Raw genomic sequence first — 20,881 nt, forward strand, 5'->3', positions numbered from 1 at the left:
CTTTGTGCTTCAGGGAATAATCCGCATCAAGCCAGTTTCAATAAAGATTACACGCATCTGAAGTGTTGAGGGTTTTAAATTAAAATTATAGGCAGAAAATACAACAAGGAGCCTGATGTGCCTCCAGGCTGGTGACACTACGCCCAGAAACCTGACCTTGGGGATGCCTGCAGCACGCTGCCCATCCAAAGACACCACATGCTGCTAAAGAATCCACTGCACTGCAGAAGAATCAACTCATTCTGGGCTCTGAAGCAAGTAGGTCAGTTTGGATGGAGATGCTCGTGGTTGTTTTGGGGTGAAGCACCAGCAAACCTCATAGCAGCAAACCAACAAGCAGGAGCTCAGTGGAGATCATAGAGTCACAGAACCATGGAATGGCCTGGGTTGAAAAGGCCCACAATGTTAATCTGGTTCCAACCCCCTGCTGTGTGCAGGTCACCAACCAGCAGCCCAGGCTGCCCAGAGTCACATCCAGCCTGGCCTTGAATGCCTGCAGGGATGGGGCATCCACAGCCTCCTTGGGCAGCCTGTTGCAGTGCATGTTGCAGTGTGTGATACAGGGTTCAGGTGCAGGTGGCTGCTCTCCTCTCCCCCAACACGTGCTCTCTCCTTCTGTAAGCTGGAAGCTCATTTCTGGAGCTGAACACAGCGTGCCACGGCTTTAATGAATGAAACGCATTAACGACAAAGAGAAGCAGGGCAGGCAGTGCTGCTCAGGATGCTCTTTGCATCCTTATTTTGCCGCTGTTCTTTTAGGCTACGCGGGGTGCAGTAGGAGGGGTTGTGCACTGTATGAACTTCATCTGTAAAGGGCTCCTCTTACGTTGTTTTACTGGCTTGGAATAGGGTCTAGCACGGAGCACGGGCTCGGGGCGCTCAGCCGCCCGCTGTTTGCTCCTCTGCACGGAGCTCCCCGCCTTCAACCGTCCCGCCGCCGGGGGTGACGCTCTCCTCCGCTGTCCATTGGCTTCACGCCGCGACCAATGAGGAAGCGGTGCGGCGCGGCGGCTCTCGCGAGATCGGCGGCTGAGCGGGACGGCGGAGCCATGTTGCGGGCGGCGGCGGCGGCGCGCGGCGTGAGGAGGGCGGTGAGTGAGGGCGGCGGGGGCGGGGGTCGGCACGGCCGGCTGCTGAGGTTGGAGCCCGGTGAGGGGGGGTGGTCCTCGCAGCCGCTCGGAGCCTGCTGTGCCCGCGGGAGGCTGTGGCGCTGCGAGCCCCGCGAGCTGCAGCCGCGGTTAATCACCGTGCCGCCCTTCGCGGTGCCGCGCCGTGCTGCGCTGTCACGCTGCTCGCGTTACCGAACGGAGCGGCGAGGTGAGCTCAAGGACGGCCCCGCGGATGTGCGAGCAGCGAGCCTAACGGGGCTCGCGGTCCCGCCGCTTTGGGGTCCGCTCCGAAGAAGCACTAAGAGCGCTAAAACGAGAGCGAAAAGCACGGGCGGCTGCGTGGCGTGCGGCACTGAAGGCACAGCTGTTGCAATCGCGGTGATGGAGTTCGGCCCCGCGCCTGCTGGAGCAAAGGTCGTTGTGAGGAGCAGCTGTGCGAGTGGTTGGCTCCGTTAGTCAGCTGCTGGCACTGCTGCCCGCGGGGGCCGTGCTGCCCAGCACGGAGGTGCGCAGGGTTGTGGAGCCTGGAAGCGTGAGGTCGGCTGGTTGGTCGGCTGTGTGCGCCCGGAGTGCTTATGTATATAGATAATGGGCTTGTTCGGCTTGGGAAAGAAGGCTCGGGGAGACCTCGGTGTGGCCTTCCAGTGCTTGAAGGGAGTGTATGAACAGGAGGGGAACGGCTGTTTGTGAGGTTGATAGTGATAGGACTAGGGGGAATGGTCTTAAACTGAGACAGGGAGATATAGATTGGATATGAGGAGGAAGTTTTTCACACAGGGTGGTGAGGCACTGGCACAGGTTGCCCAAGGAGGCTGTGGATGCCCCATCCCTGCAGGCATTCAAGGCCAGGCTGGATGTGGCTCTGGGCAGCCTGAGCTGCTGGTTGGTGACCTGCACACAGCAGGGGGTTGGATCTACGCAATCATTGAGGCCTGTAAAGTATAAGCAGTAAGAAGAGGTCGGAGCTGCATATCTTCGTGAAAAGAGGACTGAGAGGTACAGGTCCACAAGTACAGGAATAATTGGTGCAGATGTGGGAGTGAGCCATTTCAGTGGTAGGTGCAAATAAAGTTATATTAGTGGGCTTAAATTACAAGGCAGAGTGTTGGGAAGAGCAAAGATAGGCATTAAGAAATCATTTCTAATAGAAAGCATGGTAATTTTTTGGAATATCTTGCCCAAGAGTCATTGTGCTGATGGCAACCTAGATGTGTGTTGGAACTGTCATAGATTCAGCTGCTTATTGCATGGGCTCCTGAAATGTCAGCTTGTAATAATATTAAACTGTGGTGATCAGAATTGTCTTGAGGTCACACATTCCTATCTCTATAAAATAGCAGATCATGTATTCCCTTAAAATTCTTTATTATTATTATTATTTTTAAGTATTTGTCCCTTCAGTCTTTTTTCCTCTTCCTCGTAGGACATCGCACAGCACTTTAAGGCCATCACCTTCTAAATCTGTACCCAGTTGTCATTCAGCCTGTGCAGGTAGGCCTTACAAGGGCAAGCAAGCAGTGTTAGTCTTGGCTGCTTAAAGACTGAAGTGAATTGATCACCCTCGCTCCATGCTCCCTCAAAAAAGATTGACAGTGAAGGGCACTGTGGCTCTCCATTTAAGAACACCATTTCACAGTATTTTAGGGGATGGTGACCCAGTTTTCACTGCTGCTGAGTCTTTTGGCTTCTCTTCACTCATTCAGAGCTCGCAACTCCCTGCTATTTCTGAAAACAGCGCGTTTTATTTCATACCCATATGTATGTGTGTATGTGCTTATATTGTGATGAACATGTGGGTTTTTAGTTTTGTTTTTGGCTTGAGGGACTTCAGATAAATGGATTTAATAGCCTGGAACGCTGCAACAAATGACGACCTTGCAGGAGAAGTGCTGGGTTGCGTTTGAAGGTTGTGAGAGTACTTTGCATCTGTCCTTCAGTTGGCACTGGTGGCTCAGAGAGGTGGCTGCCTTTTTTAGCAAGGTCGTTTATCTTGAGTTTACTTTCAGTAGCTTTGTCTGTATTTACAGACAGCTTTGCTTTGAGTTTTATTAACAACCTGTGTGGGGTACACCTGGGAAAACTTCTTTACTACGTCTTTCTTTTGCTGCTTCAGTTCCTTTGCAGTCACGTCTTGATTATTCTCGATTCCTAAATAAATTTTTAAGCATTTTCTTAATTTCTTTTGGTGTTCTCTGTTGCAGTTGCAGCTTCTTTTCAGCTTAGGTGACTTCAGTGTTATTTTTCCAGTTAGTGTTTCCTGAAGTTCAGTAGCTGTGTCTCAGACCTCTTCTGCTGCCAGGTGGTTACAGAAGCTCTACAAGTATAAACTTTATTGCCAGGTCTCCCTGATTGTATTGAGCTTGCCAAATATGTATATATGAATTTATTTAAGCTTTTCAGCTATGAGAGTGTCTTTTAATTGAATTAAGCATTATTTTGTTGTATGGGAATGCAGCCACCCTAAACCTTTGCTTGGAGTCTATTTTTAGGATTCTTTTCCTTCCAGTGCTAATGGGTCTGTATGAGATACCCGATTCCTATTAAGCAATTTTAGAGTGCTATTCTCTGGCCAGTTTGCTCTTACAGCTAAGAAGATGCTGTCTGTAGATTGACTGTGGGCAGTTCAGCATTGGCTGCAGAGGCAGTTGAGTCACCAATCCTACCAAACAGTAAGGAAAGATAGTAAGGAAACAGCCTTGTCTGTGATTTTTTATTTATTTTTTTTGTGGTTAGTACATGTATTTTATAGTATATAAGCACTAAATTTGTATTTAAGAAGTGCTGGACCTCTATGCGCTGTACGGGTGATCTGAAAGTCCAACATGCATTTGATTTTCATTATCATTGCTGTGAGAAGGCTGCAGAGCTTTTGGCGTGGTTCTGCACCACATCCTTATCTCTAAATTGGAGAAATATGGATTTGAAGGCTGGGCTGTTTGGTGGATAAAGAGTTGGTTGAGTGGTTCCAGGAGAGGGTTGGCAGTGGCTCCCAGGTGGAGGCTGGTGATGAGGGGTGTCCCCCAGTGTTCTGTCTTAGGGTGGGTGCTCTTCATCATCTTCATAGATGACATAGAAATGGGATCAAGTGCACACACAGTGAGTTTGCTGATGGCACCGAGCTGAGTGTGCAGTTGATACGACAGAAGGAAGGGAAGCCATCCAGAGGGTCCTGGAAAGGCTTGAAAAGTGGAACCTAGTGAGGTACAACAGGGCCAACTGCAAGGTGTTGCGCTTGGGTCGTCAATCCCAGGTAGGAACACAGGCTGGGAGAAGAATTCATTGAGAGCAGCAGTGTCCTTAAGTGGGTCCTGGGCACGAGCCAGCAGTGTGCTCCTGCAGCCTGGAAGGCCAACGGTGTGCTAGGCTGCATCAACAGAGGGGTGGCAGCAGGGAGAGGGAGGGGATTCTCTTCCTCTGCTCTGCCCTTATGAGGCTCCATCTGGAGTTCTGTGTCCAGGACTGGGACCACAGTGTGGGAGGGATGTGGAGCTGTTGGAGCGGGTCCAGAGGAGGGCTACAGAGATGATCAGAGGGCTGGAGCACCTCTCCTGTGAGGAAGGGTTGAGGAAGCTGGGCTTGTTCAGCTTGGAGAAGACAAGGCTCCAGGGAGACCTCATGGTGGCCTTCCAGCACTTGAACGGAGCTTACAAGCAGGAGGGGCACTGACTTTTTACATGGTCTGAGGGTGACAGAACAGGGGAATGGCTTTGAAGTAAAGAAGGGTAAATCTAAGTTAGATATTAGGAAGACATTTGTTACTCAGAAGGTGATGAGGCAATGGAACAGGCTGTCCAGAGAGCTGGAGGTGCCAAGAACAGGTTGGGTCAGATCCTGGGCAACCTGGTGTAGTGGGTGGCAACTGCTCACAGCCGGGGGTTGGAACTGGATGATCTTTAAGATTCCCTCCAAGCTCAGCTGTTCTGTATTCTGTGATCACCTGTGCAAATTAAATGAGCACTGAGTGGGTGTGTGGCTTGTAGGCCTTAAGCATGGGTTTGTCTGTGCACGTGTAGCCGATGTGTGCTGGATCTCTAACGTTTGGCTGGGACAGGAGCAGTGAGGAGTCCTGGTTGTTTGCACAAAGTCTGGAATTCCTGTGATTATATTTAAGGTTTTTGTATTCTGCTTGGAAATCACTGCTGGGTTTCTCAAGTGGGGAGCAGAAAGATGCCTTGGTGTAACTTGAGAGGATGATGGATTCACTGAATCCTTTGGTACCCTGCAAGTGACTGGCGTGGTGTACCCTGCACGCTTGTTTGGGTTAATCTCACCATCTGGAAGCCAGAGGCCAGGTTTGCTCTGCATTAAATGGAGGAGGGAGGGAGTTGAGAACTCCAGACATTTTTCCTTCATAGGTGTTTATTTGAGTGCAGGCTGAATCACTGTCTGGAGTTGCCCACAGAAAGGAAGCGTGGATGTTTCCACTGTAGAGGGAGCATGGGTGCATAGTGTACATCTGTGTCCAAATAAATTCCTGTCATGTGGTTACTGTCCTATTCTTCATGGTAAACTGGTGTGCTTGTGAGAAGGCTCTTGATTGCCCAGGTCTGTAGGATGTTTAATTGTGAATAGTTGTGACGTGACTGTAAGTTGTTGAAAAAGTGAGCTATTTGCCACAAAAGCACAGATTTATTCTTCAAATGGGGACCAAATCTCGTGTCTTTTATTGCAAATGATGTACAAAATAAATATAATCAGAAATATGCTGGTCTGTATTGGCAATAAATGTTTTTTTTTTTGTAAATCTGGCAATTGGCTTCAAGTGTTCTTAGAATCTTTAATCCTAACAAGTAGCCTTAAGCGTAGGAGATGAAATGCAGAGTACTTTTACAAGAATCCTTATTGTTAAAAAAAAAAAAGACTAATTATGGTCTTTATTCTGTGGAAAGGTACCTTTTTATTTATATCTTTATCGTCCCAAGGAAGTCCTTGGTTTGCTTTCTCTTTGTGAAGTCTGCTGTGCTGATGATACACACCTTGCCTGGCTGAAGTCTGTGTCCACGTTTCAGCTCTCAGGTTTTCTGAAGCTTTATTTTCTGCTTGAAATGCTTGGTGTGCACGTGTTTGTTGTGAGTGGAAATGCCTTTAGAAAATAAGTTAGAAGTAGTGCCGTCCAGCCTTCAGTTTTTGCTAGCATTTATCTCCCTGCCTTTCCACTACCTCGGTGTTAGTCTGGGCAGTGAAAAGGATCAATGAAGCACCCTTTTACTGTGGTGGTAGCTGAGTGGTCAGTAGCATCTTATGTTGTGAAAGCAAACACATTATCTACAGCTGAACCTGGTGCTGTTCAGCAGGCTTTATTAATATGTTTGTTTTTAGACTGGGAGCCTTTGATGCTTATTGCTATCCTGCTACTTACTGCCTCCAGTTCTGTTGTTGCAGATAACTGATTACAACAGTGAGTTCTCTGGAAAGATTTTGGCTAAAACATACGGGGAAATAAATCAGTAAGACAAGTAACTACTGCTTACTCTTGATTTCCTGGGGTCTTAAACTCAGTTGTCTAATCCTCATGTGAGTTTCAGTCTACAGCCATGAACTATCTTCATGTTATGCTCACACTGAATTCTGTTCACTCTTTTTGTATTTCAGTTGATCAGCTGAGCTTCAATGCGTCTTACTGTGGCTTTCTTCTTAAGGCTGTCAGTATTTTCCTGTGAAGGTTTTAGTTGAAAAGCTGCATGTTGTAGCTGTGCTGAAGTCAACCAAGTTTGTACATTCCTTATAATTATTAACTAGTACTGAAATATTCTGCCTACCTCATAGAAATGATGTAGATTTAGCCTGTTTTGTTTGACAGCAGCAGCTGTTGATCAGCATAGCCAATAGCTTTCTGTAGAGCATTGAATGCTCCCAGGAACCTTTCATTTATTTAAATGCAAAGTATTCAACTCTCTCTTTCTCTCTTGGAAGGCATCGCTGCTGCACCAGTTTCAGAGGCTTCAGAGTACGTTGGTCATAGCAGAACACAACAATGAGACTCTTACACCCATTACACTCAATGCAGTCACTGCAGCAAAACGTCTCGGAGGCGAAGTTTCCTGTTTGGTTGCTGGGACCAGTTGTGACAAGGTGGGAAATCCTGTTTTCATTTGAATGAATTAATGAATGCCGTGGAATTCTATGTGGTAGCATCTCGGCTAACTTGAAAAATAATCTGGTGAAAAGGAGCTGTGCCATGAATTGCTAATCTACAGGAAATGTGCTGCACTTGAGCTGCTTCTCTTCTGAAGTGGAAATGTGGGTATTGTTTTAATTTCACAAGGAGGAATATCAGAATAGGCTGTTACAAGTTAAGCAAGCATGTTTTTATAAGACTGTAGGACAAATGAACTCTTAAAACTGTTCTCCTGTAAAGTTTGAAAGGTAAATAATGCAGTGCTGGGAACCTGGGAGAAAAAACCTTGCACTGTGCAAGGAGAGATCAGCAGAAATGAAAGGGCACAATGTCAGGTGAGGCTTTGTAGTGTCTGCCTTTCAGTGGTCACTGCTGGTAGCAAGAGTGTCTGCAATCACTCTGTGGATAATCCAATCTGTATTTGCTGTTGTGTTGTCAGTCTGATTTTTGTGAAGTGCAGAATCTGGGGTCAGTGTACCTTTAGTTTGTGAGAGGCACTCTTACCCCAGCATGATGTTGTCTGACATGAACAAGAACAATAAGAACAACTGTGCCTAATTTTTTAATATCAGGCTATTGCTTAGGAACTGTGACTCTGAAAGGGCCATACGCTGTCTTGTGCAGGAGGCACAGTCACAGCAGTTAATTCACAGGTGACTGAATAAACCTTACTCACTGTTGCAGACTGATTCTGAACTGAGACTCAGGTGCTCAAGGTTGAGATTGGAGACATACTTACCTGGATCAGTTAAAAATAAAACAACAGCAACAGCGAAAAGAAGCCTGATTTGTCTGTCTGTGGATTTCCTTCTTCTTTGATTATTGATTTATTTATTTATTTATCTATTTTGTGCTTGGATAATAGAACAGTGATTGGGAATGCTTTGTTTGTTTGGGGTTCAGTACCAAAGCATGTGGTGTCTGTTTGGTAGTGTCCATCTTGCTGGGGAAAAAGTTCTTCACAGAAAATGAAATTGATTATTTTTTTTTAAGCTTTGTAAGAATCTGTGTCAGTAGGACAAAAGAGCCAGTTACTCAGATATCCCATAACAGCTGCTACAGAATATTTGTTTGTTTCCTCTTGTTAGATTTTAAGGCTAAAGCTGATTCTCAGCAAACTTAGTAAAACTGCATTTTGGTGGTGATGCATGTGGCCTCCAGACATTGCTGTCAGTCTTTTCTCTGATCTGTAACAGCCCTTTCATCATTTAAACTTCACTTCTGCAAATACAAAGGACAAAATTGCATAAAGATAGCATTGGAAATAGACATCACATCAGTAGGCAGTCAGCTGCAGAGGACTGCTGCTGAAATTTGGGCAAAGATTGTAATAACATTGCTGTTCTTATTTGCTTGGTGTGCCTCTGCAAGTAGATACTGACTGACGTAGAAAGAATATAGGATTGTTGTCTTTGATTATGTTAAAATGCTTAGTAATTATCTTGGAGTGAGACAATTATTAGCTGTTGTCATAAAACACGAGATGGCTGTGTAGTCTCTTGTACTGGGCAATCTGTGCTAGGTTTGCTTTACTCTGTAGTTCTCTTATTGCCAGGATTGGTTTGCAGTGCCCTGTAAGGCGCTGTGCTGTGAGTCAGAAGATCTGCAGCTCGTTCTGTAAGGTTTGTGCTAACTCCTACACGATGTGCTTTTGTGTTCCACTTTGTGTTCATCTATAGAGGGCGAGCAGTTTGCGTTAGGGACTAATTAGGAGCTATCTCCTGCTGTCTGTCTGTGATGCTTGCCACTGTGGAGCTCTGTTTGGCTGAAGCCTCCGTGTGCTCTTGTAATGCAAACTAATAACGATTGGTTTGTAATCACAGGTAGCACAAGAGCTCAGCAAGGTGCAGGGTGTTGCAAAAGTGCTTGTGGCTCAGCACGACCTATTCAAGGGATTTCTAGCAGGTGAGACTGGTTCTTTCTTATCTGTTGACCGAAGAAGCAGTATTGGGATTTGTGACTGATGATAAAATAGTTGTAAACTTGTATTTTTATTCTCAGAGGAGCTGACTCCCTTGGTTTTGGAAACTCAGAAACAATTTAAATACACTCACATTTGTGCTGGAGCATCTGCCTTTGGGAAGGTGAGTAAATCAAAATGCATCAAACAATTCTTGCAGAACAGAGAGGCATTTTTGTATGTGTGCCTGAGAGAGGGTCTGCAGATCAGCCCTGGACAATTCAGAGTGTCCTAAAAACGTGACAGCAGTGCACTGAAGAAGCCAGTAGCTGCTTCTGAGTTCTCTTATGGGCTGACTTGAGCTAAGGGGCAGTGGAGAGGCTCAGTAGTAGTAGCCAGCTAATTGTATGTGCCTAAGGCAAAGTGTATAAAATGTGTAAGAACACAGAATACTTAAAGGTATCTGAAAGCCTTATGAAAATGCAGTAATTGGGGATGAAAACCCGGTAAACTGTTTTTGGTGACTTTTGTTTCACTTCTAGTATTATTAGGATTGTTATGTAGTTTTCATATTGAAATGAAAGCGTGCAGACCTGTCGGCAGCAAACTCTTTTGGGGGAGGAATTGCATCTGTGATGTAGGTCTTTAGATTGAAATGTCTGTAAATATATATAAATAATACAGATCCAAGATCTAGCCAAGATGTTTTGTGAAGAAAATTGGATTTTTCAGAACTTTTTAACAAGTACATACTTAAAAATGTGCTTAGATATATGGAGAGCCCCAGTACTGACAGTCAGGTAATGTTGTGGTGCAGCTGAATTAGAGAAAAAAGGACATTCTGGAAATGTTGCCAACGTGGAATGAATAATGACATCAGCCTTCCTTCTATTTTTACTTCCAATCAATATCAATCCATATAATTGTAATTTTGCTAAGAGAAAAATCCTTACATGCCCCAAGTCTGAGTCATTCCATTTTTCATTTATTTGTGATCTGCAGTGCCTTGGTTAATGTCTTGCTTTAAAGCTTATGCTCCCATCATCAAGTAGTGCTTTACTGGAGGAGTCAAGCAGTGACTGTTGTCATGGCTGTGAGTAAAGATGACCGAGCAGGGCTCTGTGGTGTACCAGGTTAGCAGAGGGAGAGAGAGAGCAAGTTAAGCTCTTGCTGTCCTTAATTTCTCAATGCCTTCTGCTGCTCTTTCTATCCTTTTCCCCATGCCCTGTAGTTCTAAATAATTCTCTAGAGCTAATTTCAGAGTAAGGGGATATATATTCTAACAGTAATTTTTAAATAGTAAATTTTTGGCTTTTTTTGGGTAGGAGAGTAGTGTTTTCCTCCTGCTGTTGTCTCTGATAAATGGCTTCCAAGATACTTTTTGTTTTTCTTTTTTTTGTTGTAAGAACTCAGCCATCCATAATTGTCAATTTTCCAAGTAAATCGCATCTGTATTCAGTTCTAAATTATTGAAGCAAACGAGCCTCCTAATTTAAGATATTCAATTAGGGGGTTACTTACTGTAAGGATCATAACATTTCTAATGTTATTACAGTGCTGGGTTCTTATTTGGCTGCTAAAGCTGTGTAGTCCTGCAGTCGTGTTACAGTCGTATGTGCCTACTTAGTCATAGACAGCAATCTGTGAGCTTAAGATCAGGTCAGCAAACGTTCCTTTATTTAATATGTGCATTTCACCTTATTTCCTTTGCATTTTCTCACATGCAGTGTGCAGATAACAGCATTTATGTTGCTGACTTTTAATCTTTGACTTGTAGAATCTTATTCCCAGAGTGGCTGCTAAGCTGGATGTTGCTCCTGTTTCTGACATCATTGAGATCAAATCACCCAACACTTTTGTGAGAACTATCTATGCAGGTAAGCAGTCACAACAGCTGTGTGGTGCTCATGCAATAAAGTACTTAATACTGGTAACTTCTTACAGTCCAGCTGTTAGAACATTGGAATATTTTAGGAATGTTCACCTTACAATCTAAATTGCTTAAAAATCCAACGTGGTGCTCTTTGTGAGAATCCGAGCACTGGTAACTTTGGTGCTGTAGGATTTTAGATGGAAACCAGCTCCTTCACTTTAATTAGTAGAATTCAATCTCCTTTATACATACTCAGTTTCTTTGTTTAATGTATTTCTGATTTGATTTTGTAAAACATAAAACATTAAGTTAATTGTCTGACATTATTTAATATGACTTCCATTAGCTCTGATTTGAGCTGCCACGGGGTTGTTTTCTCTAATTATGAAGACATTGCACTGATTATTTATAATATTTAATTGATGTAATTTGTAATTCTTTTATCAGCCTTTTTTTTTTTTTTTTGGTAACTCTGTTCTGCCCCTCTGTTTTAATTCAGAGATGGACTCCTTAGCTTGTGTTTCTTAATGCTACTGTTCCACATACACCAATGTGGTATTTTGAGTTACGCTCTCAGCTTGTGGTTGCGTGTTGTTTTTTAGCTGCTTTTCAGTAATTGGCAGTTTCAAGATAATTTTGTTTATTAACACCTGGTGTTGTAGCACTTTTTGAGTTTAGTTTTTAGCCTGTGAAAATAAGTACCTTATGCAGTCTGACAGAAAACACGATCGAAGTCATACTACGGTATAACAGATCATTATTATTACAGATCTCTCTTTATGCTTAAGAACAGTGGTTTCAAAGGTGTGTTTTCCCTCATGACATGTAAAAACGCTTGCAAGGGGTGATTTAAATGTGCTGACTGCCTTAAAAATGAAGCAATTTTTGTCGTACTGCAGAAACATGGAGTTCAAAGTCAATCAGAACACTGGAAATGAACAGCTTAAAGAGTGCCTGGGTTCCCAGTTCTCATCATCTAAAAGTTTTATTTTTGGCAGGAACTTTGTGTCATGTGTGTGATGTCTTCTGTAAAAACATGATCGTTCTTCACTAGGAAATGTTCTTTGCACCGTCCAGTGTGATGAAGCAGTTAAAGTGTTTTCTGTACGGGGAACCTCTTTTGAGGCTGCACCAACGAGCGGCGGCAGCGCCAGTGTGGAGAAAGGTGAGCATTTGTCCTTGTGTTTTGTCACTTAGAGTTAGGTTCTATTTTGCGGGCTGGTGTTCCACACAAGTATTTGTCAGAGCAGATTGGTAGTAATTTAATAATCTTAGCCTTTTCCTTTTAAATATTGGTACTTGGTTGTTGTTATCTGGTAGGGGAAGATACGAGTTGTCATTTCACTTCTTTCTCTTCACCCAGAAGCAGATTCTGCACAGATTATTTGTGCCTGTTTCACTCGCTGCCTGAACCTCATCCGTAGCAATCTTGGAGCTATTCCTTATTTGAAGTTAGAGCTGTTTGAATAGCTGGGTTGGTTTTTCACAGCACAAGTTGCTGGCAGTCCACAGCTTTGGTTTGATCGGTCGTATTTCAGTTGAGATAGTTCATTATGGCACTGAGTAAATTAGTGGTAGTTGAAATTGGATTGAGAACACTCCATCATTGTTTTATATCAGTTTCAGTGGTTATTTTAATGAAATCTCTGTAGCTTGGATCGTAGAGAAATCCACGGTCTCGGGGTCATGAAATTGCTTAGGTTGGAAAGGACCTCTGGAGACCCCTCTGCTCAGGCAGGGACACTGGAGCAGGTTCTCCAGGGCTGCGTCCAACTGGGTTTTGAATACCTCCACAGGTGGAAACTGGCAGCAGCTGCTCTGGGCTTCCTGTCCCAGGGTTTGATCACCTCTGCTGTTTTTCAGTGTGGGCCCTTTTATGACAGTGCTGTAAGTCCAGCAGAAGCAATCTTTAGTAATGTGCTGTGTGTCCCATACATCACCTTTGCAGTCCTCATCTCTGTCTGGGAGCCACGAGTGCATTGCCAGAACCATCATGTATTTCCTGACTTGCGCAGAAGTTAGCAGACATGCTGCTTGAGATCTGACATTGGCATATTGTCCTGTCTTTGCACTGTTTGCAAGGGCTGCTCCAAAAGTAATGCCTCCTGTTTGATCCACAACATCAGAGGTGGATTTTGGTGGTATGGCAGCAGAGGTTGTACCTTCCCCACCAGTAAACAAAACTCCATTATGTTTTGTTGCCATGTGGCAGCTGGCAGCAGAGGGGCACTCTGACAGAGCAGCTCCTGACACGGAAGTGCGTGTGAAGCACACGGGTGGAACTGAATTCATCCATGTGGAAAAAGTGGCATCCATTGATGCTTGCTGAATGGTTTTGGAGACCAGACAGTGCATGTGAGCACGGTGAGGAGTGGGTGGTGTGTTCCAGCAGTGGCAACATTGACAGTGGGTTGCCTCTGCTGGTGCAGGTTTTCACGAGTGCAGCCTAAAGGCTCTTGTTCAGTGCTGATGAAAGGACACAACTAATGGTGCTGAGAATGGTGTGTTGAGAAAAAGACTTTTGTAGCTGATAATTTGCTCTGTCAAATAATATTATCATGCTCTTTGTAGCTGCTGTAGTTTTCAAGGAAATAAACAAGAGGCATTACTTTTGGAGCAACCTACATAGTTGGCTTGATTGCCTGTCTTTTGAAAGAGCCATGGTTATTATGTTGGGTTGATACCAGTATGTTGCTTATAGAGCAGACCTTCATTTAGTGCAATCTGATGTACATAAAACTTCATAAAACAGTCTTCCACTGCAGGATAAATAACCACAGGTAATAGGGGAGGCTTGTAGCTCAGAATCACAGAGCAACTATTCATGGTAATTAAAATCTTGTGGTAGAGCTGGCTCCACAGTGAACTTGTGCATGAAGTTTAAACTGAAATTTGGAAGGTTGAAAGCACGTGCTTTATCCTTTTTCTTTGTGGATCCTTTTTTCAACCTGCTTAAAACAGTGACCCCTCCAGCACCTGTTGGTCTGTCGGAATGGATTGAGCAGAAGCTGTCAAAAAGTGACCGGCCTGAGCTTACGAGTGCAAGAGTGGTTGTATCAGGTGGTAAGTAGTGTGCTTTTGTGCATGTCTGTGATGGTACAGCTCAACTAAATGATAGGATGGGGGGAATGGTTTTAAACTGAGACAGAGGAGGTTTAGGTTGGATATTAGAAAGAAGTTTTTCACCCAGAGGGTGGTGAGGCACTGGAACAGGTACCCAAGGAGGCTGTGGATGCCCCATCATTCAAGGCCAGGCTGGATGTGGCTCTGGGCAGCCTGGGCTGCTGGTTGGTGACCCTGCACACAGCAGGGGGTTGGAACCAAATGAGCATCATGGCCCTGTTCAACCCAGGCCATTCTGTGATTCTGTAGGAAAACACTGACTTGGTACATTTTTTGAAATAGGACATAGGAGACAGTGGGGAGACACCCAGCATCTGTATATCATGAAGTGGCAGAACAGAGAAGTTTGCTATATGCTAATAGGCATTTTAAGATCGTAGCCATAATTGGTGAGCCTCTCTAAAATTACAGAGTGAAGTGTTTTTAGATGAAAGTTTGTTTGGTTTAAAATTATTCCTAATCATTGCAGGCAGCCCAAACATGATATAATGATTTTAATAATTTTAAAAGCTGTTATTTTTGTATTCTGCTCTTCGGGTTTAAATCTTTTGTTGGTTTGGTCTTTGTGCATACAGAAAGATAATGAAAGCCTTTAGTTATCCTACTGCAGAGTTTTATGCCTAAAGCCAGCAGGGGGAGCACAAAAATCCTGTCTACCTAATTTCAAAGGAGGAGCTTGATGATGCTAATAAACAGTGGGAGTGGTGTTGGTTTGTATATGTAATATTTATTACAAAGAAAAAAGCTAAATCTCACAGTGTCAAATACTATTTAATTCTGTATCCAAAGATATCCAGTGCAAACATATCCTTGTGCCTTTGCAAGTGTGGATAATAAAACAGAACATTTGTGTGTGTAACAAAAAATCCTAGAGCACGTTGTACTCTTTCTTCACCTTATTTTTGTTTTTTAACTTTTAAGGAAGAGGCTTAAAGAGTGGTGAAAATTTTAAGTTGCTCTATGATCTTGCGGACCAATTGAATGCTGCAGGTAAAGTCACCCCCCCTTTTTAGATACTGCTTTACAGAATCTCAGTTCTTATGGTGTGAGTGGTTCTTCTTGCCACGTTTTTCAGCAAAATATTCTACCAAAGGCTGGGGGGGAGGAGGAGCTGCTTGTGCTAACGTTTTAACTGCATTAGCCTTAGATTTTACACTTAGTAATCAGTAGAATTTTTGCATGAGTGGCTTTGTTTTCTAATGGTTGGCTTCACTGGTTAAATATCTGTGTGGTGCTCTTGAGTGCAGTTGGACATTTTGCTTTACTGGCTCTGACTTCTGAACTTGGTGTAAGCGATATAAGATGGCACATGTGTTCTATTAAAACTTGCTGGAACGTTATGGGAAGGCATATATGGGAAAATCCTCTTTTGACAAAGCAACAAGAAAAAATAATGGAAATATGCCAGACTGAAATCCTCACTTTTAAATATATGGCCTTTTGGTGCTGGGAGTAAGGATTTCCTGTTGCTTATGAAGTGCATTAGCATTTAGTATTTGGAAGTTTCTGCCAGTGTTATGGAGAGGGATTACTTTAAGAGCTCTTTAGAGGGAACTTTCTAAATATGTGCCCTTAATGTGTGGGACTCTTCAGTAAAATACATGTGCTTTTATGGTGGTATGAATTTGAGTTGCTAATATTTTAAAAGAAAACATTGGAAATATTTTCTTTCAACTAGTTGGAGCTTCCCGTGCAGCTGTAGATGCTGGCTTTGTTCCTAATGACATGCAAGTTGGACAGACGGGTAAAATAGTAGCACCAGTAAGTATGGAAATAGAGCTCATAAGAGAACTGCCGTGTTTGCTAGTATATGTGTTCCTTCAAAGCAATGAACTAAGTCTCTACTGAACCTAATAGGAAAACCTTTGTGTGTCTGGCATGATACTGTCACATAAACATGCATTTGCAAGAACTACAGCAGCAAGCTGTGATGTAAATCTCCACTTTAGTCCAATTAGAAGTTTCCTGCAGACAGTTTGGATAGAGGTTTTGCAAGCTAGATTTCCTTTATAGTGGCCTATGTTAATCTTCTTCTTTAGTTTTCTGACTGCCATCATTGATGAGTCAAAAGGTGTCGTTGCCTGCATAAACTTTAAATTGTGTTGATGTGTGGTGAGGTCTCTAGAAAACCTTTTTACACATAGTTTAGATCATGGCTTCATTTTTAAGTTTTGATAACTATAACTTCGTTATTGCATTACATTGTAAGCAAAATTTTTGTACGAGATAAAAACACAAGGCACTTGAGACAGAAGTAGTCTACAAGTTGGCTGCTGTGTAGTGGGGTCAGGAGAAGCATACTCCAGTAAGTGTCTTAATTTTGGAGAATAACCTGCAGTAATTCTTTCCTGCTGTGCATCCAGAGATGATGGGGGAGTGGTTTCTGTCCCCATGTGTCTTTCTGGGTCAGTGGAGGGAAGAGGTGGCTTGCTCTCCTGTAGAAGTCTGAGACACTCTTTTTGGTCCTTACGAGCCAGTGAAATGTGGAGAAATTGATATACAGATAAAACACACTTGAGCATTTGTAAAACAGGAAGGTGCAAATGGAGCTCATCTCAGTGTGTGATAGAATGTATGCTAGCATGTCCTGAAATGAAATGCTGAGTGGCCAGCAACGTGGGCCCATGTGGATATCAGATGCATGTGCTGAGCTATATAACCTAGTAAGCGTGCAGTCCTTCAGTAAGCAGTTATCTCTCGAGTGTTTATGGCAGCAGAAGGCTCTAATGAGCAACTTCTTACTTGTTCGTGGTTTAGTAAGACCATGTCAAACCAAACTATGGCTGTTTTTCCACTAATACATCAGACAAGATAGAGCTGCACTTGGAAATCTTGAAGACAGGAATTTGGGCTTCCTGCAGTCTGTTGTCAGTTCTTCCTGCTGGGTTTTCTCGGTCAGGGTACTTTGTGCCTCTCAGCTCTTCTGTCTTGAAATGTGAATGGGAATTCTTGTTGGTTTTTTAGTTAAGTCCTCATCAAGATGGAGTCCTGCTGATGATAGCCCTGCTGAAGGGCTAAATGGAGATGTTTCTAGGCATGCTAGTTGATAAAGCTGTGAATCTGTATGATATCCAACTTCAAAAACAAAACAAGGCAAACAGGATCTGAAGAACAGATGTAAAACATAAGAGTTAAGGAAGGCATAAAAGTTTGTGGTTTGTTTGCATTTTGTGTTCTTCCAAAATCTTGGTAGCTGTGATATCAGTGTCTGTGGAGCTGTACCTGTTACATATACAACCCTAACTCTTCTTTTCCTGATGTTTTTCTTTGGGTATTGAATGTAGAATCCATAGCATCACAGAATCACCAAGGTTGGAACCCACAGGATCACCCAGTCCAGCCATCCACCCATCACCAATAGCTCTCACTAAACCATATCCCTCAACACAGCATCCAAACGTTCCTTGAACACCTCCCTGGGCAGCCCATTCCAATGCCTGACCATAACACACTGTAGCTCTAACCCCCAACATAATACTTTCTCTTTGCTAAAAGAATTTTGTATTTAAATGTGATCTGCTTTCTTTGATCACACACTGGGCATTAGGTTGAGTGTGCAGCTGCACCTTGGTCTCAGCAAATTGTTCCAGTCAATCATATCAGCACTGGCACAGAAAATGTAACAGCAATGTCTGTGGAATTGTAGGTTCCACAGAAGGCAGAGTCAGCTGTCACATGCCAAAACTTTGGAAGACCAGGGAAGTATGCTGTTTGTCATTTAGCTGCATATTTTGAAAGGGCTTGAGACTGAACGTCCTTAGTTTTCTCACTACCTAAATTTCCATTAATAAAGGGGGAAATGCTAATCTGAACATAGCTCAGCTGTGGGTTGTGTGTCAAGACTCATTGGTGAATGTTTTTTCTAGAGCTGAAGGCACATAAACAGCTATATTGAAAATTAAAGAGGCTAATTTTTGACGAAGAAATAATGCTAAAGCTTACCACAGATAGATCATAGCAGTGTGTGATAGTCAGAAGAATACACAGCCACACCACAGGACCACACCAGTGTTGTCAGAAACCTCCCTGATAATGAATGGGCATTTCACTGTTGTGTCAGTAAATAATGCTACTATTGCAGGGTGCTGCGTCTTCCTGTCAGCAGTTTGATGCATTGCTCTCTCATCTTCCCATATCCTCCTTAATAACTATTAAGCAGGGAGTTATCTGAAATACTGAAAATGATGTGCTCTTTGTTTCCACTTGTTGGGTATTTCCTGTAGAAATACCTGCAGGGACAGCTTACAGTGGCTTGGAAATGTGATAATGGAACGTGGTCATGGAATGGCAGATTGAATTGATAAGCACTCAGTGTTGGTGAATAGAATGATGGTTTTTTCAGCGTGAAGAGTCAGTACCATAATTGTGAGAAGAGTCAAAGCTGCACGGTGTTGACTTCACATTCCCAACGCTCCTTTTCCTTCGCAGTCCTTTGGGTTCTTTAGCTAGAGTGTAATTCTGTGCGTTGGAAGAGAGTTCATTTGGAGTAGAACGGAACTTCCTTGGTCAGCTGAAGGTTATCTGGGCTGTTGTGCCAATCCTCTAGAAAATGACTGCTTCCTCTTCCTAGAAGAGTTCTGAGAGAACTTGGGATGCTTTGTCTGGAAAACAGCAAAGCAGCTTTGCGTGTTGATCAGCTGTATGAACAGGGTCCTGAGTCCTTCTCGTTGGTTTTGATTTCTGATCTACGCGTCTGTCTGGGCACGTGAGTTTTAAGCAGGGAAAGAATCTTGGGTGTGAGGAGCAGTTGCAGTTAGAGATGTGCTTGCGCTCCCTGCAGCTGTTGGTTTCTGTTGGGAAAGCACCTCAGTGTGTGCTCTGCTATTAATAGCCTCTGGCCCAGGCTCAATGCAGGACTGGAATGTGTTGTTTTTATAGGACTGGGACTGGGTTGGTTTTGAGCCCAGGAGGGAGAAGAGTTGGTTAGGAATTCAGGAGGAGGGGAGGTGCTTTGCTGCTGCCTTTTGCCTGTGGATGCGTGCGGAGTGTTGCTGGTCTGATCTCTGGTTAAGAAGGTAATAGTCTACAAGATCTGCTTACTTCTTCCCTTCTGCTTTTGGTTGGGAATTTGGTGAAGGAAGAATAATTTTGGTTGTTGGTCCTTCAGTAATTGCCTAACAGACCTTGGTTTTTAAGAGCACGGTTGTGGTAATGGATCACAGGACACGAGAACCTTGCAGCAGCTGTCCTCAACTGCTCACTTCGTAACACATGAACAAACTGCCAGTAGGGAAATGCCTCAGGTTGTTCTGCTTAAAATAATGATAGAATGCAGTTGATCAAGGAGGGAAGTTTCACCATCTTCCTGTTTGAGAGTTAGTCCTGTTACAGTACGTGTCCACTTCCAAAGCAGCCACAAGACTCTATCTGTGAGATTCTATCCTTGTTCATGTTGGGATTTATGCTTTTTGTTGTTGGTTAGGCATGGATTTTTGGTAATATTTCTTGTGTATAATTTTATTCCGGCTCCTAAAGCAGTGAGTGCATTATGTTTGTTTTTGTTAGTAGCTTTTTCTTGGTTTGAGCTGCTAATTTTTAGATGATTGCAGCTCTCTGAGCATTTTGTCTTGTGAAAAGGGAAGGCTGTGCATTACTTGATGAGATGGAAATGAGGACATTTCAGCATAAGTGAATATACAAAATTATGAAGTGTTACTTTATTAAAAAATAGTATATTCAGTGACTTTAATCAGTGACAAGCGTTTTGAGAGTGTGCTTTTAAAAGATCAGACACCATTTGTTTTCTATTTCCTACATGCAGGTGTTGTACATAAAGAAGAAAATTCAGTTCTCAGATTCGGAGCTGCATGCAGTTTCTGTCAAAGTAAAAAGGAGCTTGTAGGGATGTGCAGCCTGGCTGCTTTGGGATGGAGATATCCTTGTGAATGCCTTCCTATGAAGTGCTAGTAGTGGAGTTACATTCTCCCTTCAGCTTTCAGAGATGGGATCATAATGGGATCCTGTCTCTCTGTTTTTTTTGTTTCCATGAAGTGTTGTCATTTCAGGCTGTTATCCTCTGGACTTCGGAAGGATCTTCTGCTCTATGGAAGTGCATCCTTCTAGTTTAATCTCTTCAGAGTTCTAAGTCAGCATCCTTTCAGGGTTCAGCTCTCTGTCTGCTTCAGCTTTCCTTACGGGTATCCTAGCTGGCAGTGAGGAAGATGTGGCCACACCATTCTTTCACAATTATTAGAGTAAAGGTGTCCATCCAGGGTTAGCCATTGGTGGCCATGGCTGGAAGGCCTGACCTTCACTGTCCCAGGTTTTTGTCAAGGAGGGTGCAGTGCAGAGGAGCCACCCAGCCAGCCAGAGATCCATTCAGTTAGGTGTTCACTGGCAGTTGTTACTTTCAAAGCTGAGCACAGCATAGTGTTCCAGCAAGGGGTAACAAGAAACTGAGATGGAAAAATTGGGAAGGCAGGAGTGAGGAAATGTGTGATGTAGTAATAATTGACACCAGATGAGATGGCTAGAAGTGTGGTGTGATGGCACAGAATGCAGCTGCCCTTGGTCATTGATGTGCTGAGAAATCTCAGGTGAGGGAGGCACGTGGGAATTCAGTGTCAGTGCAGTTCTGGTGTGATCACTGGGAGAAAACTTGCTGACCTCCTCAGCTTCGGTGCTTGTGCTTCAGCTTCATACCAGAGGCTCTCTTTGGTCATTATAAATTGCAGGAGCATCGAAAGGGTGGTAGATTTACAACTTAGTGTGTTATGTTAGGCAGAAAATGTCGGAGTCGGATGGGATGGAAAAGAAAA

The 20,881-nt window shown here is 43.5% G+C and overlaps 1 protein-coding gene across 3 annotated transcripts in view; it reads left to right on the forward strand.

The window, feature by feature from the left end:
• Positions 1–1,034: 1,034 nt before the first annotated feature.
• ETFA (electron transfer flavoprotein subunit alpha) overlaps positions 1,035–20,881 on the forward strand; it is a 29,986-nt gene continuing 10,139 nt past the window's right edge. For all 3 annotated transcript variants that reach the window (XM_042875658.1, XM_042875657.1, XM_042875656.1), the window contains exons 1-9: positions 1,035–1,091; positions 7,023–7,181; positions 9,051–9,132; positions 9,229–9,311; positions 10,905–11,004; positions 12,055–12,165; positions 13,962–14,063; positions 15,045–15,113; positions 15,802–15,884. In XM_042875658.1, the coding sequence (XP_042731592.1) occupies positions 1,050–1,091; positions 7,023–7,181; positions 9,051–9,132; positions 9,229–9,311; positions 10,905–11,004; positions 12,055–12,165; positions 13,962–14,063; positions 15,045–15,113; positions 15,802–15,884 (831 nt within the window). In that variant the 5' untranslated portion in view covers positions 1,035–1,049. The remainder of the gene's footprint in view (positions 1,092–7,022; positions 7,182–9,050; positions 9,133–9,228; positions 9,312–10,904; positions 11,005–12,054; positions 12,166–13,961; positions 14,064–15,044; positions 15,114–15,801; positions 15,885–20,881) is intronic.

This window comes from Lagopus leucura, unplaced genomic scaffold (assembly GCF_019238085.1).
Source record: "Lagopus leucura isolate 7727_CA_CO unplaced genomic scaffold, USGS_WTPT01 Super-Scaffold_100015, whole genome shotgun sequence".
In the NCBI taxonomy this organism is placed as follows: Eukaryota; Metazoa; Chordata; class Aves; order Galliformes; family Phasianidae; genus Lagopus; species Lagopus leucura.